Source organism: Opisthocomus hoazin, chromosome 1, assembly GCF_030867145.1.
Source record: "Opisthocomus hoazin isolate bOpiHoa1 chromosome 1, bOpiHoa1.hap1, whole genome shotgun sequence".
Taxonomy (NCBI): domain Eukaryota; kingdom Metazoa; phylum Chordata; class Aves; order Opisthocomiformes; family Opisthocomidae; genus Opisthocomus; species Opisthocomus hoazin.
In genome coordinates this window covers 62201377-62220745 of record NC_134414.1, presented here as the reverse complement: position 1 = coordinate 62220745, position 19369 = coordinate 62201377, and the positions used below count along the sequence as shown (strand labels likewise).

The following is a 19369-nucleotide window of genomic DNA, read 5'->3' as shown; positions in this document are numbered from 1 at the left end:
AGTATGCACAGTGTTGTTACCATACCAATATTCTGTGGTCAATTAACTCTACTTTCATTTAAAGTAGGGAAGTAATCAGAAAAAGTTAAAGAAGTGAAACATTTAAAGGTTAAAACCATTTTATAAATTATTTGAATCATTGAACTATACTTAAATCATGTTGGTTTTTATTATTATTTCTCTTAGTTCTAAAACCTGTCAAGGGGAGAGGAAATGGGATTTGTCTAAGAAAAATGTACAGATTTTTTTTTTCAACAAATTAAAAAATTTCTGAGAGGCCATATGGGGAGAAGGACCAGTTACAACAGAAGCTTTAGATAATTTGAGGAGGAAGGAAAAACTGATGAAATGTTAATTTCAAAATATTTGTTGTGTGAAGAATTCTTAAACTAATGAAAAGGGATTTTACTCTGTAGTGAAATTATTTTAATAATACAGAGATTTCTTACTAACCTGTGCAAGGTAGCTGTCATTGCTAGAAACTTCTAAAGTGAAACTATATAGGTGAAATGTTGTCAGGTGGAGAAAAGTAATAATATATTAAAAATAGATTATTAATAACAGTTTTTAAAATAGTCACATTATTTTTCATTCAAACCAGCTTCATTGCACCAACACAGCAGTGCTGGTTCTAGCTAAGAGATCTTACAGCAAGTAGCTTAGCTATTGCCCTGAATTTAAGAAGTGAGTTTTATGAAGAATATTACTGCTAAGGGATTACACATCAAGCTTGTCAAGCATTGCTTTCTTAGTGCATTGTCTTTCATTTGGGCTGAGGAGGAAAAGAATTCTGTGAACATGAGTATTTTCTGTACTCTTGACAATTTATATCAACTCATTCAGATCTTTCCCAATTTCTTGCTGCTCCAGGTATGAAGTTTGTGACACCTTATGAAACTTAAGATAGAAAAGGCTGTCCCTGCCATTGAGATGCAAAAGATTCTCTATCAATTTGTTATGAAACCTCAAAGAAGGTGTTTCCTTCAGATTCCTTTGCTGATGACAATTTTGTTTATCTCTGCAGGTCTCTCTGTCTGTCTGTCCCCTTTCTTCCCTTCTGGATTTTTTTTAACTTACCCTACCTAATTTCTGGATATAAGGTTAGCAGAAATGATAGTTTCTTTCCCAAAATTTTCAGAGCTCCCCAAGGGCTTGACTTACATACTGCATTAAGACATCATGGCTGCATCTTGTGCCATTATGAAAATGAAAGTGCCTGCTGGTAACTTCTTCAGCACAGAACATCTCTGAAATCACAAGAGCTATAGTTTTCCTACCAAACAATTGCCCGCATACGGAATATCTTCCTTTTCTTTCCTTTTCTCTGTTTGAAGGAAAATTAATTCTGGAAAAGACCCTCTTATGTGAACTGAAGTACACTTTTCAAAGTTGCTTGGAAGCTTTTGCACCCGAAGATTAGTTCTGCACATCTTAGATCTGTGCTATGAGAAGATACTTAAATTACAAGTGAGGTATCTTAGGTGTGTAGTTGAACAACTGTGTCAGCCGAGTGCTTTTTGTGTTAATGTTCCTGATTTCTTGGGAGAGCTAATAGGCTGCGTTGAATGCCATCCTGCCTGACCATTTTTCTCTCCGTTTCTGAGCTAGTTGAAGGGGTTTGTGCAAATATAACTTAAGTCTTATTTTCAAAGATTAGTTCAGTCTCACAAAATTACAACAGATTATTTATTTTATTTTTTAAAATCATATTTTAAAATCAGACTTTGGCTCCTATATTACTCTTGAAATGTTGATAGTTGTTCAAGATTTCATCCTTTTTAGGTCAGTAACACTAGGTGGAATTGAAGACAGTAGTTAAAGAGCAAAGACATTAATTAGATTGTCCATTAAAACCTATGACTCCGTCTTCAAACATGGTGTGAGCTAAGGCCCAGCTATCATTAGGGACATAAGTGAAGCATCTCAGGCACATTTAGTCGAAGTAGTCTTCCTGGCCAATTCACAGAGAGAAGGGGCGCTTTTGGAGTTTGGTTCAGCTGAGCTAAGATCTGAATTGCTCTTTGAAGCTGCCTGTAGTATCTTCATTGACTGTAGAAGGAGTCTGGGATGACTAGGCTCCTAACTTAGAGGCCTCAGGTAAGTGTCAAAAATTTATCATATTTAAAAATACTGGTTTAAAATCAAGATTTTTGCTGCTTATGTGCAGCATATGGCTTTCCATTTATTGATTAGGAGAAAAGTATATAAAGTGCATTGAGTCAAAGATGACAGTCGAAAGATTAAGACAGATTAAGTTTGGCAGCTCTTTGGATGTGAAATTTGAGTGTGAATTAAAAGAGTAGATAATGACTATAGCCATGGTTTACATCACTTACATGTTTAAGAAGTACAGCAATTTACAGCAAAAAAATTTTATGGTTTATCTTTTATTTTTGTGTTGCAAGTGCAAAGTGCTTACTGTAGGTTATACTCCACTATAGATAACTGAAGCACTCCTGTCCAGGCTAAAAGTACTTTAGAATTTCGTATTTCAGAGTAAATAGACAGGATTTCTCCTTTAAATATTGGCCAGAAGACTGCTTTTCCAATAGTACTGTCAGAATATTGGGGTTTTTTTAAGCTAATAGATAAGAATGGACATAATATATGATATGCTTGAAATATACACGGCCTGAATTCTTCATTATTGCTAAATATATTTTCCTATTCCACCTGCATAGAAATTGTCTTCAAATATTATTTAAAACAGGTGGTAAATGGCTCGTCAAAGTGTGCCAGGCACATTATTTTTCAGTAGTAGAAGAAATGAAGGCAACCTGTACTTTTGATACATCTCATCTATCTCTCCACACACAGTAGCTGGCAGAAGAGACATTTTGGAAGATGTGGGATGACACGCACATCATTGTGGAGGTCATCTTAAGGTTGCTGGCTAGTATTGATATGGCTGGATTCATGCCAGTGGGATATGAATACGGCAAGCCTTCATGAAGGCTGGTGTTGGTAGCTGCCATTTAGCTAAGTTCAAGCCTGAGGCTAACAGGAACTGTTCTTGTGAGGATAAAGCTGGGGTTAGGTTTTGGACTGAGGCTGGCTGATGACATATGGTGAGGATGTGTCCAGAATTTGCCACTGGACTAGGTGTAGGATTTAGCAATGGTACTGTTTGGTTAGAGTCGGGTGTGGCACTGTTGGGGAGGGCCAAATGAGTTGGGTTTGGAGTTAAGGTGGCTCATGCCAGCATAAGAAGTTGATGGCAGGGTCTGCAGAGGGCTGGTATCACCCAGAGACATCTGATTATTGTTGAGCCAAGGTTTTACAGGGATCACTGATCTTGGGTTAGGATTAGGATTAGGCAGACAACGATTGGTGAACAAGAGTAATGACTGAGTTATGAAGGATCAGTTAAGCAAGGTAGCAGCAACAGAGCCTGACTGAGTAGGTTTAAGTATGAAGTTGAAATTTATTTCTATTTCATAGCCAAGAAATGGCTGGAGATGAGAGCCAGGGTTCAAGCTGTGTCATTGAACAAGTTGTAATTGAGGTGGCGTCAGAACTGCAAGACTGATGTAATCTCCAGTTCTACCAGTACTCTACTAGTCCAAAACAGATGATCTGCTGGAGCACAACGTGCCTCCTGGGATCCACTTCCAGTAAGGCAAGGACACAGTTTGGATGTTCATGTGGAATGGGGAACAGAGAAATGACTAGGAGCAGGTAATTTATATCTAGGTGTGAGTCCAAAGGGGAAGATGGCGGTCTGTCTAGGTGCAACACTGGGGCTAGAATGAAAGCTAGGAGTAAGATCCTGGCCAGCAAGGTCTGATGTTGAAGGTGTTGATGTGGAGCAGAGTCCACTAGAGTCAGCTGAACTAGAGTTAGGGCTGATGATTGACAGGAAGGTAACTGGCTCTGCTTAAGTCAGAAGTTTTAGGGATTGCTGGTTTAAGGCTAACATTGGATTGTGGCTTGGTGAGATTTTGGGCAAAAAGGTCTGATGAACTAGAGAAGGTTACAATAATGCAGAGTAGTTAGGATTTCAGTCTGCATCAGCAGGACTGTTTTAGATATGAAGTTGGCAAAGACTGCTTTGTACAGATTTGAGGTTTAGCTGGGTAGTCAGACTTAAATGATTCCTAAAAACAAGCGTGCTAATATTTAGATGCTGCTGATTTCAAGGACATACACTAAGGTAGGAGCTGAGAGGTCTGATCAGATGACTAGAAGAGCACATCTCTGATAAACATAAGGAGGGGGCTCCTTAGGGGGGTGATCGCCACACCTGTCTGTAAACCAGAGGAGTGGTGAACCAAGCTGCTTTTCCTTACGTTGGATTCCAACGTGTTGATTACTAAGTATCTCTTAGAAAAGTACAGTAAAGGAAAAGGCCCACTTACGCTGGAGAAGTTGGTGTTTCCAGATGTTGCACTCCCTTGTGTCTTAACATTCAATCTATGCCATCACAGATTGAACAACAATATTGCACATAGCAAGTAATCAATTTTGGTTTTGCTCTTGCAACTATTCTTTTACCGATTTTAACTTCCTCTGTTTCTGGTATACTGAGGAAGAGAAGCATGTACCTTTATACCAGATCAGCAGTCTAATTTCAGGTCTTCAGTTCTGGGGAACTGGGCTTTTGCTGTTAAATTAAGTTACTTGTCAAGGGCTTCTGCAGAGATGATTTGACTCCTTCAAGGAGACTGCATTTGAGTAAAGTACAGGTGAAACAAGTATAGCTTAAATCCAGTTACGCAGCAACTGGTTGACTGTCTAGTAGGTCCAGCCAAGAAACTCAGAGGCCTCAATGCCCATGCGACTGAATTAGATCCCCTCCCCGAACACCCCGTATCTGTCTGCGCTTCCATCTCTGTCCTCTGAAACAGGCTCGCTGTAGGCTTTTGGGAATGGTCCCAAACTGTGCCTGAACATTGTTTTGGAGAATGCTAGCTGGTGCAGGGCAACAGTGTGCCAGGAACAGCTTCAGGAGTTCAGCAGTGTGGAGGATCATATTCAAGTGCTGTGGAATGCTCTGGCCACTACTAAATTTTACAGCTTTAAAGACTGAAAGACCAGAAGCCTATTCGTCAGTCGGTCTCTCAGAGTTTTGCTTTTAAGTATTTCCATAAAATATATTGACATTTGCATCTTGTCAGCAACTTGTGATGCTGTGAGAAGCATTTTTTTAGAACTTCTTATGTAGTGCAGATTATATGGGAGCAAATCTTAAGTCTTGTAACCTGCTTGGAAAAGCAGGTGAGAGGCTGAATATAACTGCAGGTGCAGAAAGCATGGAGAGAGCACCAGCTGTACCCACGCATTTGCAACACCCGGTTTGGTCCCCTTCACATGGGGAATATTGGAGATGTGACACTGAGTGTCACTTAGCTCCCAAGTGACGCTTCATTGTGATCACTTTCGTTGTGATTACCCATCACAGTGCATCCATATTTGTACCTAATTGTACGAGAAGAGCAGGCATCTTTACTGCAGCGTCATTTCCTCCCCTTCTACCCATACAGTGTAACAGCCATTTATAGAGCCAGAGGTTTCTTGTGATGGCTGGGGCAAATGTATGTTGGCCCGAAATATTGGCCAATAAATTATTGTCTCCTATACTGCCAGTAGTTGGATGCTGAAAGTATAGTTTGCATGTTTCTCTGTTTTTATTGTAAACCCTAGAATACGCTAAAATTCTAGTTTTCATCAAAATAAATTTATTTATGGGAGGTAAATATTAACGTTTGAAAAACCTGAATTTTTATTAGTCTACATATAAGTATTTTCGTGCATCTCTTCTATCTCAAGTCTATAAAGTTGCAGATAAACTGTACTCTGGCTTCATTTATGTAAGGCAAATTGTACCTGACAGCCTGTAGAATGATAATTTCAATGTGTTTAGGAAGCTGTTATCAGCAGAGGACATTTCAAGATTTCTTTAAAGCACACGATAATACTGAATCTCACTGTAATGGAGTGATTAAAGATTTTTTAAAATTGGTTTTACTGGAATTTATATATATATATAAAATTTCTCTGTCTTGCACATATAGACTCAGTATTTAATAATCTGGAATGATGAGTTAACACATTTTTTTCCATATATTTTTGAGGATTTCTATGTCTGTCCATTTTACTCGCCTTTAGTAAACTTTTAGTATCAAATTCCACATAAACAATATTTTTAAATAAATTTAAAAATTAAAATGCTTCTTAGGAGAAATGAATGACAGTATTCATTTACTTAATCCTAGGTGGCCTTGTCATTGTAGATGACTTAAAAACATCCCACCTGGCCTCTGGATGCCACTCCAGAAGGGCACAGGTTTTTCTGTAGTTGTGTGATGCATCAGCCAGCCCTGTACTGATGGCTTAAAACTTAGGTATATCTGAGATGACACTAGACACCCATGTTTGGGCAACTGAATCACTCCTGAAGTGACTGTTGTATTAGGGTCTCCTTTACAAAAATGTACCACCAAGGCAGGGAAGAGCCTTGTTGCATTGGGTTTGTGATTAAGCAGGTTGTCAGCAGTCAGGAGAGTTGACATCAGTGTGTTTTTTTGCCTAACTTTCCCGCTCTGGACCTTGACCACCTTCTGTCCTGTTTGTCTGGTGTTCCTGTTCTTCCTCATTATTAGAGCAGGCACCCGTGATGCACGTGCTGGAGCCCATAGAGGAGGTTTCAGAAGAGGAGAAAGGTAATGGTTGATTCATCTCAAAATATAGTGACATATGTTTCTTGACAATAAAAAAGTAAATATTATTTGATACCTAGAGTATTTTTCATTGTATTTGAGTATATTTATGTGAGTTGGGTGGGAACATTCCTTGTATGTGTCAGTCTCCTGTCTGATATTGATGCTTTTAAATTATGATTTCCTTATCCAAGTTCAATATTTTTATGAAAATCTGGCTAACTCTTTAAAGCAGGCACATTCCTTATGTCTAATGGCACTTGAGCTAAGCAGAGCAAAAATGTTTGATGGGGAATACCCCCTTACTAGGAAATTTTTGGAGCTGATGTTATTGCAATGTATTCTTTCTTCTTTTTGAAACTCTGCATAAGAGGATAAAGAGTTCGGATAGAAGGAGGAGGCTGGTGGTGGAGGCTGAAGCTGCCCACTTTCATAGATGCACCAAAGATACTTTTGCAAGTAGTCTAAGTTACACCTACCTCTAAGCAGCCGCAGCTCCAGCCAAGGTTGTGCAATTCAGAATGACATTACATTGCCCAGTGTTGGCAGCTGTTCTTCTGCTTCATCTGAGGAAAACTTGGAGAAGGCCATATTTACAGTGATGGAAGAGGAAGCATAGGTTCATCCTGTGTGATATTCTTCTCCTGAAGAAGGCTAACAGTCCTTGAAATACCAAATAGCTGAATAGCGTAGTAATGTGTACTATGTGCAAAAATCAAAATCAGTCTTGAACCTTACAGCCAATGAGTTTGGATTTTGAAGGAACAATAGTGTTATGAAAACAAAATTGTCATCTGCATATATCTGTGTGTGAGAGGTTTCCCCAGGGAAAATCCAGTGACTCTGAACAGTGAAGACTGCTCACATTTTTGCCGTTCCTTCCGCTGTTTCTCTTGCTTGCCATCTTCTCTCTTGATGGATTGTCTTTGATTCTTCTGCTGTGCCTAAAGGCATGGCCTGCAGTTCAAAAGAGAGAAAGAAAAGAATGCAGTCTGAAAAGACAGACCAAGATTTTTTTTTGTTTTAGCTGAGACAGCCATTTGTAAGGGAGAGTGTGAAAATTCTTGACTTGGCAGATTGTTTCATAGGATTATGTAGGAGCTGCGACAGTGGACCAGACTTAAGGTCCCTCACCTGCAAAATTGTCGAAACTAGTGTTTAGAGGGGGTTTTTTTAAATAAATAAAGAAGAGAACAGTTCCTCAAATAGTTGGCTCTGGCAAAGAGGATTTGGCTTGAGTTGATTAACAAGAATTAGTATTGTCATTAATTAGGATAATGCTGGATAGTCTTGTTACCCATATTAGTATGTAGTAATTATGAGTTTTAAAACGATTTTAGATGGATCTATTTTATTGTAAGGATTAACATCTGAAAGAGACAGGATTTTCAGAAGGCTCCCTGGAGCCTTCCACTTTTAAGATGTCTCATATCTGGATTTCTGGGAGGATTCCGTACTAGATAGTACAACTTTTCCTCACTGGGGATAGACTGATAACCCCATGTTTCCACACTGACTAGTAGTTTACCCCTTCTGGGACTTGGCTCTCCAGCCAAATAATTTTTAATCCCATCTCTATTGCGGACTGAGTTGTCCACACAGTTCCCAAAGTCGGTTAAGATTTCAGCCAGATGCTGTCCTCTTCAACACAGATCTCTTCGTATGGTAGCTGGACTCTTTTTTTAGTTTTCATTGCCTGTAGTTCTTTCCAAGATCCATCGAAAGCCACTTCCTCAAAACAGCCGCCTCTTCAGGATGCTGCTCTTCCGTAAAGAAAAATCAACACTAAATGGAACTACTTTTTAAGCAATCATTGTTTAAAAATAGGAAAAGTGGCACCCTTTTTTTTTTTTTTTTTTAAAACATTTGAAACTCGCAGTATGGAATTACTCCTTCATTTATACTCTTGCCTGTGGGCTGGCAAATGACTCTGCTGCCCTGTAAGGCATACTGGAAACAGGCATACTCCTGGGATGTTGCATACCCCGCTATGTATGCTTTGCCAGCTTTGCTGACCGCTGCCAGACAGAAGCAGCTACCGTGGTCCCACAGATTGTTGGTTCGCTTTATCTAAGTGGCATTCAGTAAAACTTTGTCTTGCCAGAGACACTGCATAGGCAGGTTCCAAATGGGGATGTTTTGCTTCTTTACTCCCCTGTATGACCCTATAATACTTTGGCCTAACTTAAATGTCAATATTTAATTCAGATGGAAGAATCTGTCTAGGTGATTCTTTGTTTCTTGCATAAGACTTCGTGTCATTGCTGACACTTAAAGCAAGGGAGATAGAAACTCTTTTGTCTGCTTTTAAGTATGTATGATGTCATAGACCTGCATGGAAGAAAACACGACACTGAACTTTGTCCTTGAAAGAGTTTAGAAGATATGTATTATCCATCATGTATATTCTGTGAAACGGTCTGCCTCAGACTTAGGCTTTGTCTTTACCAAGGCTTTTGAAAGTGTTACAACTTTCCAAAGATTTGCTTTCAGCAAGTGTTTTTTACCAGAGAACATTACGTTGTTTGAAGCTTTTCTTGAGAACATTTGTCATATTCCTGTTTTAATTCCTGCTAGAGTTCAGCTTTGATTTGAAATACCACTTTTAGAGAACTTAAATAGCGTAAGATAGTCTTTCTTTATCAGAAGTTTTCAAGTACAGTTCTAAAAGTAAAGATCTTTGTTGCTAAATATTCAGGCGTATGTCTTTATAGTGATTCTGTAACAAGAAAAATAAAAGATGCTTATGATGATGGGTATGAGGCACTGAGTGATAGACCTGCTTTTGTAAGCTAGCCCAGGATTTTAAAAAGAATACAACTCTGAGTAGACAAAAACTCCACATGTATGTCTATGGTGTTTCTAAAAAATGTGTGCTTCAGTGCAGTTTTTAGTTGTCTCATATACTGTGGATTTTTTCAAGTGTCTTTTAAATGCATTTTTCCATTCTTATTTTAGAAATTGAGAAAGGTCATCATAAAACAGGTAGCAGTAACCAGCATTTAATAAATGCTTTGAAGACTGATCCTTCTATAACTAAAGACTTACGAGTTGTTTTCGAGCAAGCCCTGGAGGAGAAGCTGGAATCCATGGGAATTAAGGTAGTAAGATTATTTGGAGTTATTTAAAAGAGGGATAATATTTGTCCCACTTTTTTGCTGTACCCTTTCAATTTTGTACTGCAACTCTCAACCTATAATTTCCAGAGCTAAATTTCCACACGTTATAAATAAGTGTAATTCATTACCCTGAGACGAAGTCCATCAAATTGCAGCTGTGGAGGATATGGCTGCACCTGTGAGCACTGTTACCAACTTCTGCAATTTTTCTACAAGCTTTGTGATCTTTGAAGTTTAAAAGAATGTATGTGATTGTAGGATGTAAATCACAGAAGTAATAGCCCCTGTGTTTACAATACAATTTATTTCCTCAGGGTGTTCGCGGTATCCCAAAGCATCGCTTAAATAAAATTTTGCGTGCCATTGAATCTGCTAGAGAATGCAAACAGAAGCAAGAGCCTGACATTCAGCGAATTCGAGAGCATCTTGAACGCCAAGTTAGCTTTAGGGTTGAAGAGAAATCATCATCTTGTAATAGACCTGTTTCCTGTCCTCAGCTTCCTTCAGAAGGTTAAAATGTTTTGGGTTTTTTTATCATTCTCTTACGTTTTAGAACTGCTATTTAAGGTTCTATTTAGCAGCATTTCTGTATAGCTGCTTTCAGAATTTTTCATATAAATATTCTATATAGGTATGGCCAACTAAACAATTTCCTTTAAAGGGTGCTTGATGCTGTGTTTAACTGCAGAAATCTTAGCTCCCGTATTGGCAAGATACATGGTAGCTCTGAACTGCTTTGAAGAAAAAAATTTTTTTTTTTTTTTTGTAAAACTGTAATCTGCAGCAGAGTCATCTTTAATTTTAGAAATTAGATATAGAAGATCCCAAATATTGTTTCTAATAATGAGATGGATAACTTCTGTTGTAGATAAACAGACGTTCAGTCAATTGGGAATTTCCTCATCCACCAGACCACGAAAACCAGTAAAACGATCTTCAACAGCTGTCCGCCCAGCTGAACAGAGAACAGCCATCGATGAGAATACATCTACACCAAAGTAAGAGATGCTGTTCTCATAGTACTCGTATCTCAGGTAACAGTCCTGTGGGTTTGGGTTTTTGTGACTGATGTGAACGTTACCTGCTAATATTGTAAGAACTGAGCAAAGAATTCACACTACTTCTGTATAAACTTTGTGCTTACTTAATTAACTGTCAGTCTTGAAATAACCTGTCTTGTTATTTTTAGATCCAGGAAGCTTTTTGGAAATGGAGTTTCCAGAAAGACATCTAGTATCACGTATGTTTTGTTCCCTTGACTTTTTGAAAAAAACATTTTGGTGACTATTCACGTTTGCCACACAAAAGCTATTATTAAGCTGAAATTATAAACACTTTCTGGACTGCATATTTCATATTTTGTTTTAAAGTATTATTCCGTTTGAGTCTGTTGATATAATCCCTGAAAGACAGCATGTTCTTTCAGCAGACATATTCTTTATTGTGAACGAGAGAGGGATATTCAGTAAAATTGGGTGGTGCCAATTCATTTAAATTCATTCTCAGATGCTTTGTCTGAGCCAGTTAAAAGCATTGAAAGTCTCTGGTGGCCTCATTTTTTCAGTTTGTTGATATTTTCTTACTATGACCAAAATTAAATGCAATATTCCAGATTCCACTCACATCAGGCACATTGAAAAAAACTGAAAAATTTGTAAATTATTTTCATCTAACAGAATATCAGAACAAGCTTTCTGTGGTGCAGATTCCTTGAGCCTGAATTTTGCTCTCCCTGCTGATCCATGAAAGCCTGTCATCGTTTGCCTGGCAAGACTTGTTATATATTGGTGTGTTTTGTAAAGATAGTTGCATAGATGAAAATGATCATGTCTATATAAAAGATCATTTTGTGATAACTTTCTGAGTTTACTGAACAGCATGATTTCATTGAAATAGTTTTATGGATAGTTAGAATTTATGAAAGCTCCTGTGTTTTTCACATGAGAAAAATGCATGTGTTACTGAAAAGGAAAATATGAGGAAGCTTAAATATGTATATATCAGTGCAGTCACTGAAATCCAGTAAGTTCTCGGGTGGCATGTGTTTTTGCTTAGAACACCACCATTCAGTTCAGAGGAAGAACCAGATGAAGACGATACTAAGCAGTCTTCCACACCACCAGAATTACTGCAAAAGCAGTCAGAAACATCAGGCAGCCAAGTCAGTGCTTCTCAGAAGGCTTCTGGCAAAAGCGATGTAGATGGGATGGAGGAAAACAAAGTTGAAACTGGAACACCTGCGAAAACTTCAGAAGGTTTTTTCACTGCTTTTGTATATGCGTGTTGTAACAGCTGGGCGTCATTTTGCATTTCCTGATAATATTTCTGTGTTAGAAAACATGATGAGGGCAGACTACCTAGTCTTGAGTGTATATAGATTTGTGTGCACTTTGTGGTTTTGCTAGTGTGTTTGTATTAATATTGTACTTAGAGATGTGTGTTCAAATTAGATGTGTATCATGCTGCTGTTTTATATAAATGCAGACAGAGAGACAATCTGTGCCTCAGAGAGACTTGTGTCTAAAACAGGTTTTCTCAGCCTTTTACTTATTTTTACTTTGTGGAAGATTTCTAGAGGGTTTACAGAAAAGCCCCTTACTTGTGAATGGAAATTCAATATAATTTTTTATGAACTTTAGGAACAGTTATTCAAAAACTGACTGAACAAGTTGGAAAGAGTCTTTCTAACCATGGAAACGGGAACAAACCAGCTGGAGGAATTGATGTTGCACAGGCATTTATTAAGAAAGAAGAGGTGCAAGAACTGAAGGTATCACTTTTAATAGTCATTATTATCGCATAAAGTAATTGAACGAGATACGTATCTGTTACTCTTTTTTCCATGCTGAAACCATCCTGATGCAGTGAAGAGCTTAATTCTCAAAGACAGTTTTGGAATTGCAGCTAAGTAGTCTTTTTAGGTACATCTTCACTACCACTGCTTATTAGCTTACAGCATGACTGTTACGGATCACTACAGGTAGCCCAAAGTTTGGGCACAGTTGGTGTCATTTTTATCTCCTATTCTAGCAACATAGAGAGCGCCCTTCTTTACTTGCTTTCCTAGTATATTGTTTTGATGGAGGAGAAAATGAATTTGCTTGTCTAAAATTTTGAAATATTTCTATTTCTAGAGTATTGTCTGATATGGAACTTCTAAATAGATTTTAATGAGGGGACAAAAATTCCAATTCTGAGTATGGCCTTTGTTCTGCTGCATCTACTTACAATCATACACCATTTTCAGACGACAGCAGATCTATCACTGATGTGTGTCCATTGAGTATGCCTTGTGTTCACAATCAGAATACTGATACAATTTATTCTTTACCTCTGAGGCTCTTAAAGTCCCAGTCTTCCCCTCAGTTTAGAGTTTTATAGCTGGTAAGCCCCTTCGATGCAAATTGATCATTGCCTGAACAATTTTTTAAAAAGAACAAACGTTACTCCAAATTGGAAGTCAACAGCAGATAATGCTATTTATTTTTTAGTAGTTGTTGTTGGATTGAAGTAGACAGCCAGATACTAGTTCTAGCATTCAAGAAATTATTTTTTCATTAAATAAACAAATAATGATTACTGAAAATCCTAGTATCCGTAATAAAACTGATACCTTAGGGCTTCCTGACTAACAGTTAAATCTGAAATTCATCACTCCTCCCAAAAACAGTGACACTTCTATTTCAGTTTCCAGAAAGGGGCGATCGTCTTAATCGACTTCAGCTGTAATGCTAGGGCAGTCAGATTTAGCCTGTGTGCTTTTAGTTGCCGCTGGTGACACCTAACTTGTCCATTGACTGTATGGGAGCTGCAAATCACACCAGACTCAAAATTACCAATTCAGACATGACTATTACAGTGTAATTTTCTGTCCAAATGTTTCTTTCAAATTCTCTGCAATGTCAGATGATGTAAGACTGTAAAATGTTCACAGTTAAATTTAGGGGATGTTACTTTGTAAAGATCTATAGACGGTTGGCCACTGTGTTAAGGAATTTTGGCTTCAAGAGCAAAACGCTGTAGCAAAATAAGCCTTAAAATCTGTGTTTTAAAGATGCCTTAGTTTTCACTGGTAACCTCTCTTCCCACATCTCTCAAGCCCCTGAACCTCAAGGCAGGGACTGGGGGAATGAAGTCCCTCCTGTCGTGGGTGAAGATCAGGTTTGAGACCACTGAAAGAACCTGTACATACATAAGTCCATGGGACCTGACAAGATGCCACCCAGGGTCCTGAGGAAGTTGGCTGATGTAGTTGCCAAGCCACACTCCATCATATTTGAAGAGTCGTGGCAGTCAGGCAAAGTTCCTGACTGGAAAAAGGGAGACATCAAACCCATTTTTAAAAAGGGTGAAAAGGAGGACCCTGGGAACTACCAACCAGTCACCCTCACCACTGTGCCTGGTAAGATAGTGGAACAGATCATCCTGGAAGATGTGTTGAAACACACGGAAGATAGAGAGGTGATTAGAGACAGCCACCGTGACTTCACCAAGGGCTAGTCGCGCCTGACTAATCTGGTGGCGTTCTACGATGGAGTGACTGCATCAGTGGACAAGGGAAGAGCTATGGATGTCATCTGCCTGGGCTCTGCAAGGCCTCTGATACTGTCCCCCACAACATGCTTACCTGTAAATTGGAGAGATATGGGTTTGATGGATGGGCTGTTAGGTGGATAAGGAACTGGTTGAGTAGCTGTGTCCAGGGAGTTGCACTCAATGGCTCAGTGTCCAAGTGAAAACCAGGAATGAGTGATGTCCCTCAAGGGTCTGTATTTGGACTAGTCATGTTCAATATTTTTATTAATGACATAGTGGGATTGAGTGCACCCCCAGCAAGTTTGCAGATAACACCAAGCTGGGTGGTGCAGTTGACGCGCTTGAGGGAAGTGATACTATCCAGAGGGACCTCGACAGGCTTGAGGAGTGGGCGCAGGTGAAACTCATGAAGTTCAGCAAGCCCAAACACAAGGTCCTGCACCTGGGCTGGGGCAATCCCCAGTATCAGTACAGACCGGGGAATGAATGCATGGAGAACAGCCCTGTGCAGAAGGACTTGGGGATACTGGTGGATAAAAAAATTGGACATCTGACAATGTGCGCTTGCAGCCCAGAAAGCCAATCATATCCTGGGCTGGATAAAAAGAAGGGTGGCCAGCAGGTTGAAGGAGGTGATTCTGCCCCTCTGCTCTCATGAGACTCCACCTGGAATACTGAGTCCAGTTCTGGGGTCCCCAGTACAGGAAAGACATGGACTTGTTAGAGCAGGTCCAGAGGAGGGCCATGAAAATGGTTAGAGGGCTGGAACACCTCGCTTTTGAAGAAAAGCTGAGAGAGTTGGTCTTGTCAGCCTGGAGAAGAGAAGGATCTGGGGAGACCTTCTTGCAGCCTTTCAAAATGTAAAGGGGGCTTACATGAAAGATGGAGAAAGACACGGCCTGTAGTGACAGAAGGGGCAGTGGTTTTAAACTGAGAGTAGGTTTAGATTGGATATAAGGAGGAAATTTTAATGATGAGGGTGGTGAGGTACTGGCACAGGTCGTGTGGAGAAGTTGTGGATGCCCTGTCCCTGGCAGTGTTCAAGGCCAGGTTGGATGGGGCTTTGAGCAACCTGGTCTAGTGGAAGGTGTCCCTGCTCATGGCAGGGGGGTTGGACTAGGTGATCTCTAAAGGTCCCTCCCAACCCAGACCATTCTGTGATTCCATGAAAAACATTTTTGCTGTAATTCGTTCAGAATACGTTGTGTCCCTGATGTATTAACACAGTGGTGTGTTGCTGTATGGACGTGAGGAGTTTGAAATGACTTTATGAACCCAGGGCAGGCATTGCTACTCTGTTTCTTTACAGAACAACACATCAGCTTGTATTCTTTGCTAATTATGTACAAAGGTGCATATATTCATGTCCATATTTGTATGTTTAAATGTAGGTATACCGTTCAAGTTCATTCTTTAAATTTTAGGTGGGATTTTCAAAGGTGCCAGAAGACATAAACACAAAATGCCATTGGAATGACGGTTTCTCTGAAAATTCAGAAATTTTTATTGGCTTAAATACTAACAGCTTAAATACTTAGAGCTGCTAATGGTTGTTCTCAGAACCCACAATATCATAAAACCTTTGTAAGACATCCCATTGTCATATGTCTTATAAAGGTCATGTTTTACAGAAGTTACTTTAGAAACATTTTGGAGGGAATTAATTTTATGCTTATCTGCAGCTGTATTACCTGAATTCGCCTGGACCAGACACTCTGTGGGTTATGGTATTGCTTTGGAGTAAGTCTTTGAGTTAGTAAAATTGCATAGCAGTCTTGATTGGTGCTTTGTATTTACACTTGATCAAAACTGAGTTCTGTTTGAAGTTGACAGTTTTCTCTATTTTGTACTTTAAAAATCAGTTGGGACTTAGTGGCTGTTTGAGGAAACCCTTCCTCCAGCATTTCTCAATAGATGTGACTGACTTTCCCATTACCACGCCTTCCAAGCGCAGCTAAGTTAAAACAGCAAAACGTTGAATGCTGGTATGTTAATAATACAGCACACTGAGCAGATCTGTCAGTTTTTTGAAAAACAGTTTGCAGTGTTAAAATTGAGTTGTGTTGCAAGCCAGAGCATTACTGCAGTCTCTTTCGAGACACACGACACGTTCGTATTTGTTGATTTTTCTCCAGTATGTACATACCTGACATTGTTTTCTAATAGCATCTGAATCTTTCTGCTGTGCGACAGAAGCACATTCTGTATCTTACTGTAATAGTGAGAGACTGCTGCTGTGGAGTAAGGTTGTAGCTTTGGGAGAAACCATCTTCTGCTTTCCGCAGTTGCGCTCTCTCGTAAGGGCTCGATTCCATCGAACCACATCTGACTGACAAATAGGGAAATGCCATAGCTCTTCTTTCCAATGCTGAATGAAGATCTTTAGTTCTCAGGCAGAGGAGATAAGAAAGACCGTGGACTCGCTGCCTTCAGGTTCATCTGTTTGATGTGACGTTCATTTTGGGAACTCATTATGCAGATCCACCACTTGATTAAAACTAGACTTGTACATGCTGACAGTGAGTCTGAAGAGGAATACATATTTTACCTTTGAGCACCGTGCGATTTTTTTAACTTTATTTGATTTTCTCATGAAATAAGTCAGTTTTAAATTGAAAATGCCTTTATTGCAATATTAAATTTTTTTAGTATGAATACAGAATGCATATATAGCAAACTAAACGGCCAACTTCCATGATAATGTCATCTCTTTATTTTCATGTAAGTAATATACATTCTAATGTTTAAAGGACGTTCCATCTCGTTGCAATAGCTAAAATCCCAGAGAAGATGACCCTTTTTTAAGTTACACATGTAGTACCTGAAACGTAGGTTTCTGCCACTTATAGAACTGGCAGAACTTTTAACTTTTGCAGTTCCTGACTTTAAAAAAGCCCCACTTTTAGCTCTGGAATTAGAATAGTGAGTTAATATAGTTTAGGCAGTTGGTTTACGTGGATTTTAAAATTGCGGTGATAGATGTCGTACAGGCCGTGTGCCAGTGCATTTTTCTTTAGCAGTTTCATATTGTTGAGTTGTGGAAGGTCTCAGCACAGCTTGAACGGGCAGAGGAAAAATGCATCTTTGTTGTTCTCCCTCTTAGTTAACAGATGTTGATGACGATGATTGGGATATATCATCAATAGAAGAGGAATTTTTTCTGACGAAAGATGGTAGAGGTCAGAAGGCATCGGCAGTTCAGAAAAATGAGTCAAATGCTGCATCCGTGGTACAGACCCGGGGTCTTCCGAAGAGAAGTGCACCGAAGGAGGAAGGTAACGTATCCATACTTGTACATTGTAAGCCTAAAGCGACTGACACACCGCGAGGAGACCTTCAGTATAGTGCATGGCACGTTGTGATGCAATATATGGTGTTCTGTAAGAAAAGAACAAGTAAGAAAAACTGTGTGCTTGGTTTTATGTCCTATAGATATCATCTGTGATATTTATGATGCGTACTTATACGTAGACAACGCACACACAGAAATGCACAGGGATGTCAAGAAACCTAGATTTGAGATTTTAAAACATATAGTACTGTCAGGCTTCAACCTCATCTTAAAAATCAATCGTTCGGGATTTTTTTTTTTTAATCCCTTCCCGAATTTAAGGGAGGAGGGAAAGTTTCTTGCTTTGTCTTGAGAATAATAATAAAATTTCAGGTTTGTTCAAGATACCTAAGTGACCTATCAGGCTGAGATAAATATTTGAGCTACTGGTGAAGTAATAGCCTCAATCTTACGCAGAATTTCTATATTAGTTTCTAACCCTAACATTTCAGTATACTTACAGGTTAAAGCTGTGTCGGTTATAGAAAGGTACTTCAGGTTATTTTTAAAGGGAAAATAATGTTGACCCTGACCGCTGGTACTGTGCATTGTATTCTGTGACAGAAGCAGCCTTCGTATTATCAACGCTTGTAATTTCCTCACTGGCTGAAGTTCTGGACTTCCTGAAGTCCACAGTTGTTTGCTCATACACCATGTAATTTTATCTCCTAGATAAATACAAAGTAAAAATACCCCCAAAATATTATTAAGAATTGTTAAAATTTTTTTGTTATTTTAACAGGCCTTCATGAAGCTGATAACACGAACACGCTAAAAAGCAGCTTAGTCACCATCACAGACTGGAGTGATTCTTCAGACATATAATTGCTGCATTCCTGGTGGGAGGCACTGCGGCCGGCTTCTGCTGGGGTTGAAAACAGAGTTGAAATTGCCACAGGTTTCCTATGCATTTCTCCTACTGGGCACGCAGTAACGAGGAATTACTGTTCACAGAGCGCTGGTGTCTTGCAGTCCTGACTTTGAAACAAGAATGTTCATATACGTGTTACTGGACGGGTCTGTTTGGAAACTGAGAGCGAGTTCTTCTTTCTTGTGAACTCAGTGGTGAAAGTCTTCTTGATTTCACTGAGGTGAAGATTTTGCCTCTAATGTTTACGTTAAAGATTGAAACTGGTCTTGCAAGAAAGCCTGTTAACCAGTGAACAGAATTTACTCCAGGGTATTACTTCATAAATTTTCTTAATGCATATTTTCTTGTATTTTATCATAAACTTTGTATAAAATTGTGAACATTTTAAATAAAATATTTCCATGTGTTAAAATGTTACATTTCTATCACAGTTTACAATAAAGACCAAATGAAAAGAAAAAAAGGCCTCAGCTGTAAAACCTAGTTATTATTAAATGCGTCGTATTTTGGGAAGTTGCTCCTTTTTTTTTCTTTTTTTATTAGAGCCAAGTGTTAGTTAAAATAAAAGCACAAAGATTGGAAAAAAAATTCAAACGTCAAGCTACGGTGAGGAAAGTACTGACCTGCCGTTGCGCAAGTGCTTTCATACTTCTGTTTGTCCACATTGACTGCCTTCTTAAAAAAACCACAAGGGTGTTTTGACTTAAATGAAATTCAAATATAAAGTCAAATAAAAAAAACCTTGAATGGCTTTGTAGTTCTGATGTATCTTAGAAGGTATTGGATGCAAACCCTTTTTTGTCATACTGTGCCTGTTAATAAATAGGGCTATTCATTTTTTGTATTTACATCT

At 38.9% G+C, this 19369-nt stretch overlaps 1 protein-coding gene across 4 annotated transcripts in view; it reads left to right on the top strand.

Annotated features, from left to right (window-relative positions):
* The window catches only part of DZIP1 (DAZ interacting zinc finger protein 1), a 40209-nt gene extending 21293 nt beyond the window's left edge, over positions 1-18916 (top strand). For 3 of the 4 annotated variants that reach the window (XM_075423835.1, XM_075423812.1, XM_075423818.1), the window contains 9 exons: positions 6603-6662; positions 9618-9760; positions 10093-10288; positions 10647-10776; positions 10968-11018; positions 11834-12033; positions 12418-12548; positions 17418-17589; positions 18388-18916. In XM_075423835.1, the coding sequence (XP_075279950.1) occupies positions 6603-6662; positions 9618-9760; positions 10093-10288; positions 10647-10776; positions 10968-11018; positions 11834-12033; positions 12418-12548; positions 17418-17589; positions 18388-18470 (1166 nt within the window). In that variant the 3' untranslated portion in view covers positions 18471-18916. The remainder of the gene's footprint in view (positions 1-6602; positions 6663-9617; positions 9761-10092; positions 10289-10646; positions 10777-10967; positions 11019-11833; positions 12034-12417; positions 12549-17417; positions 17590-18387) is intronic. The other variant, XM_075423826.1, reaches the window with a different exon arrangement.
* The last annotated feature ends 453 nt before the right edge of the window (positions 18917-19369 follow it).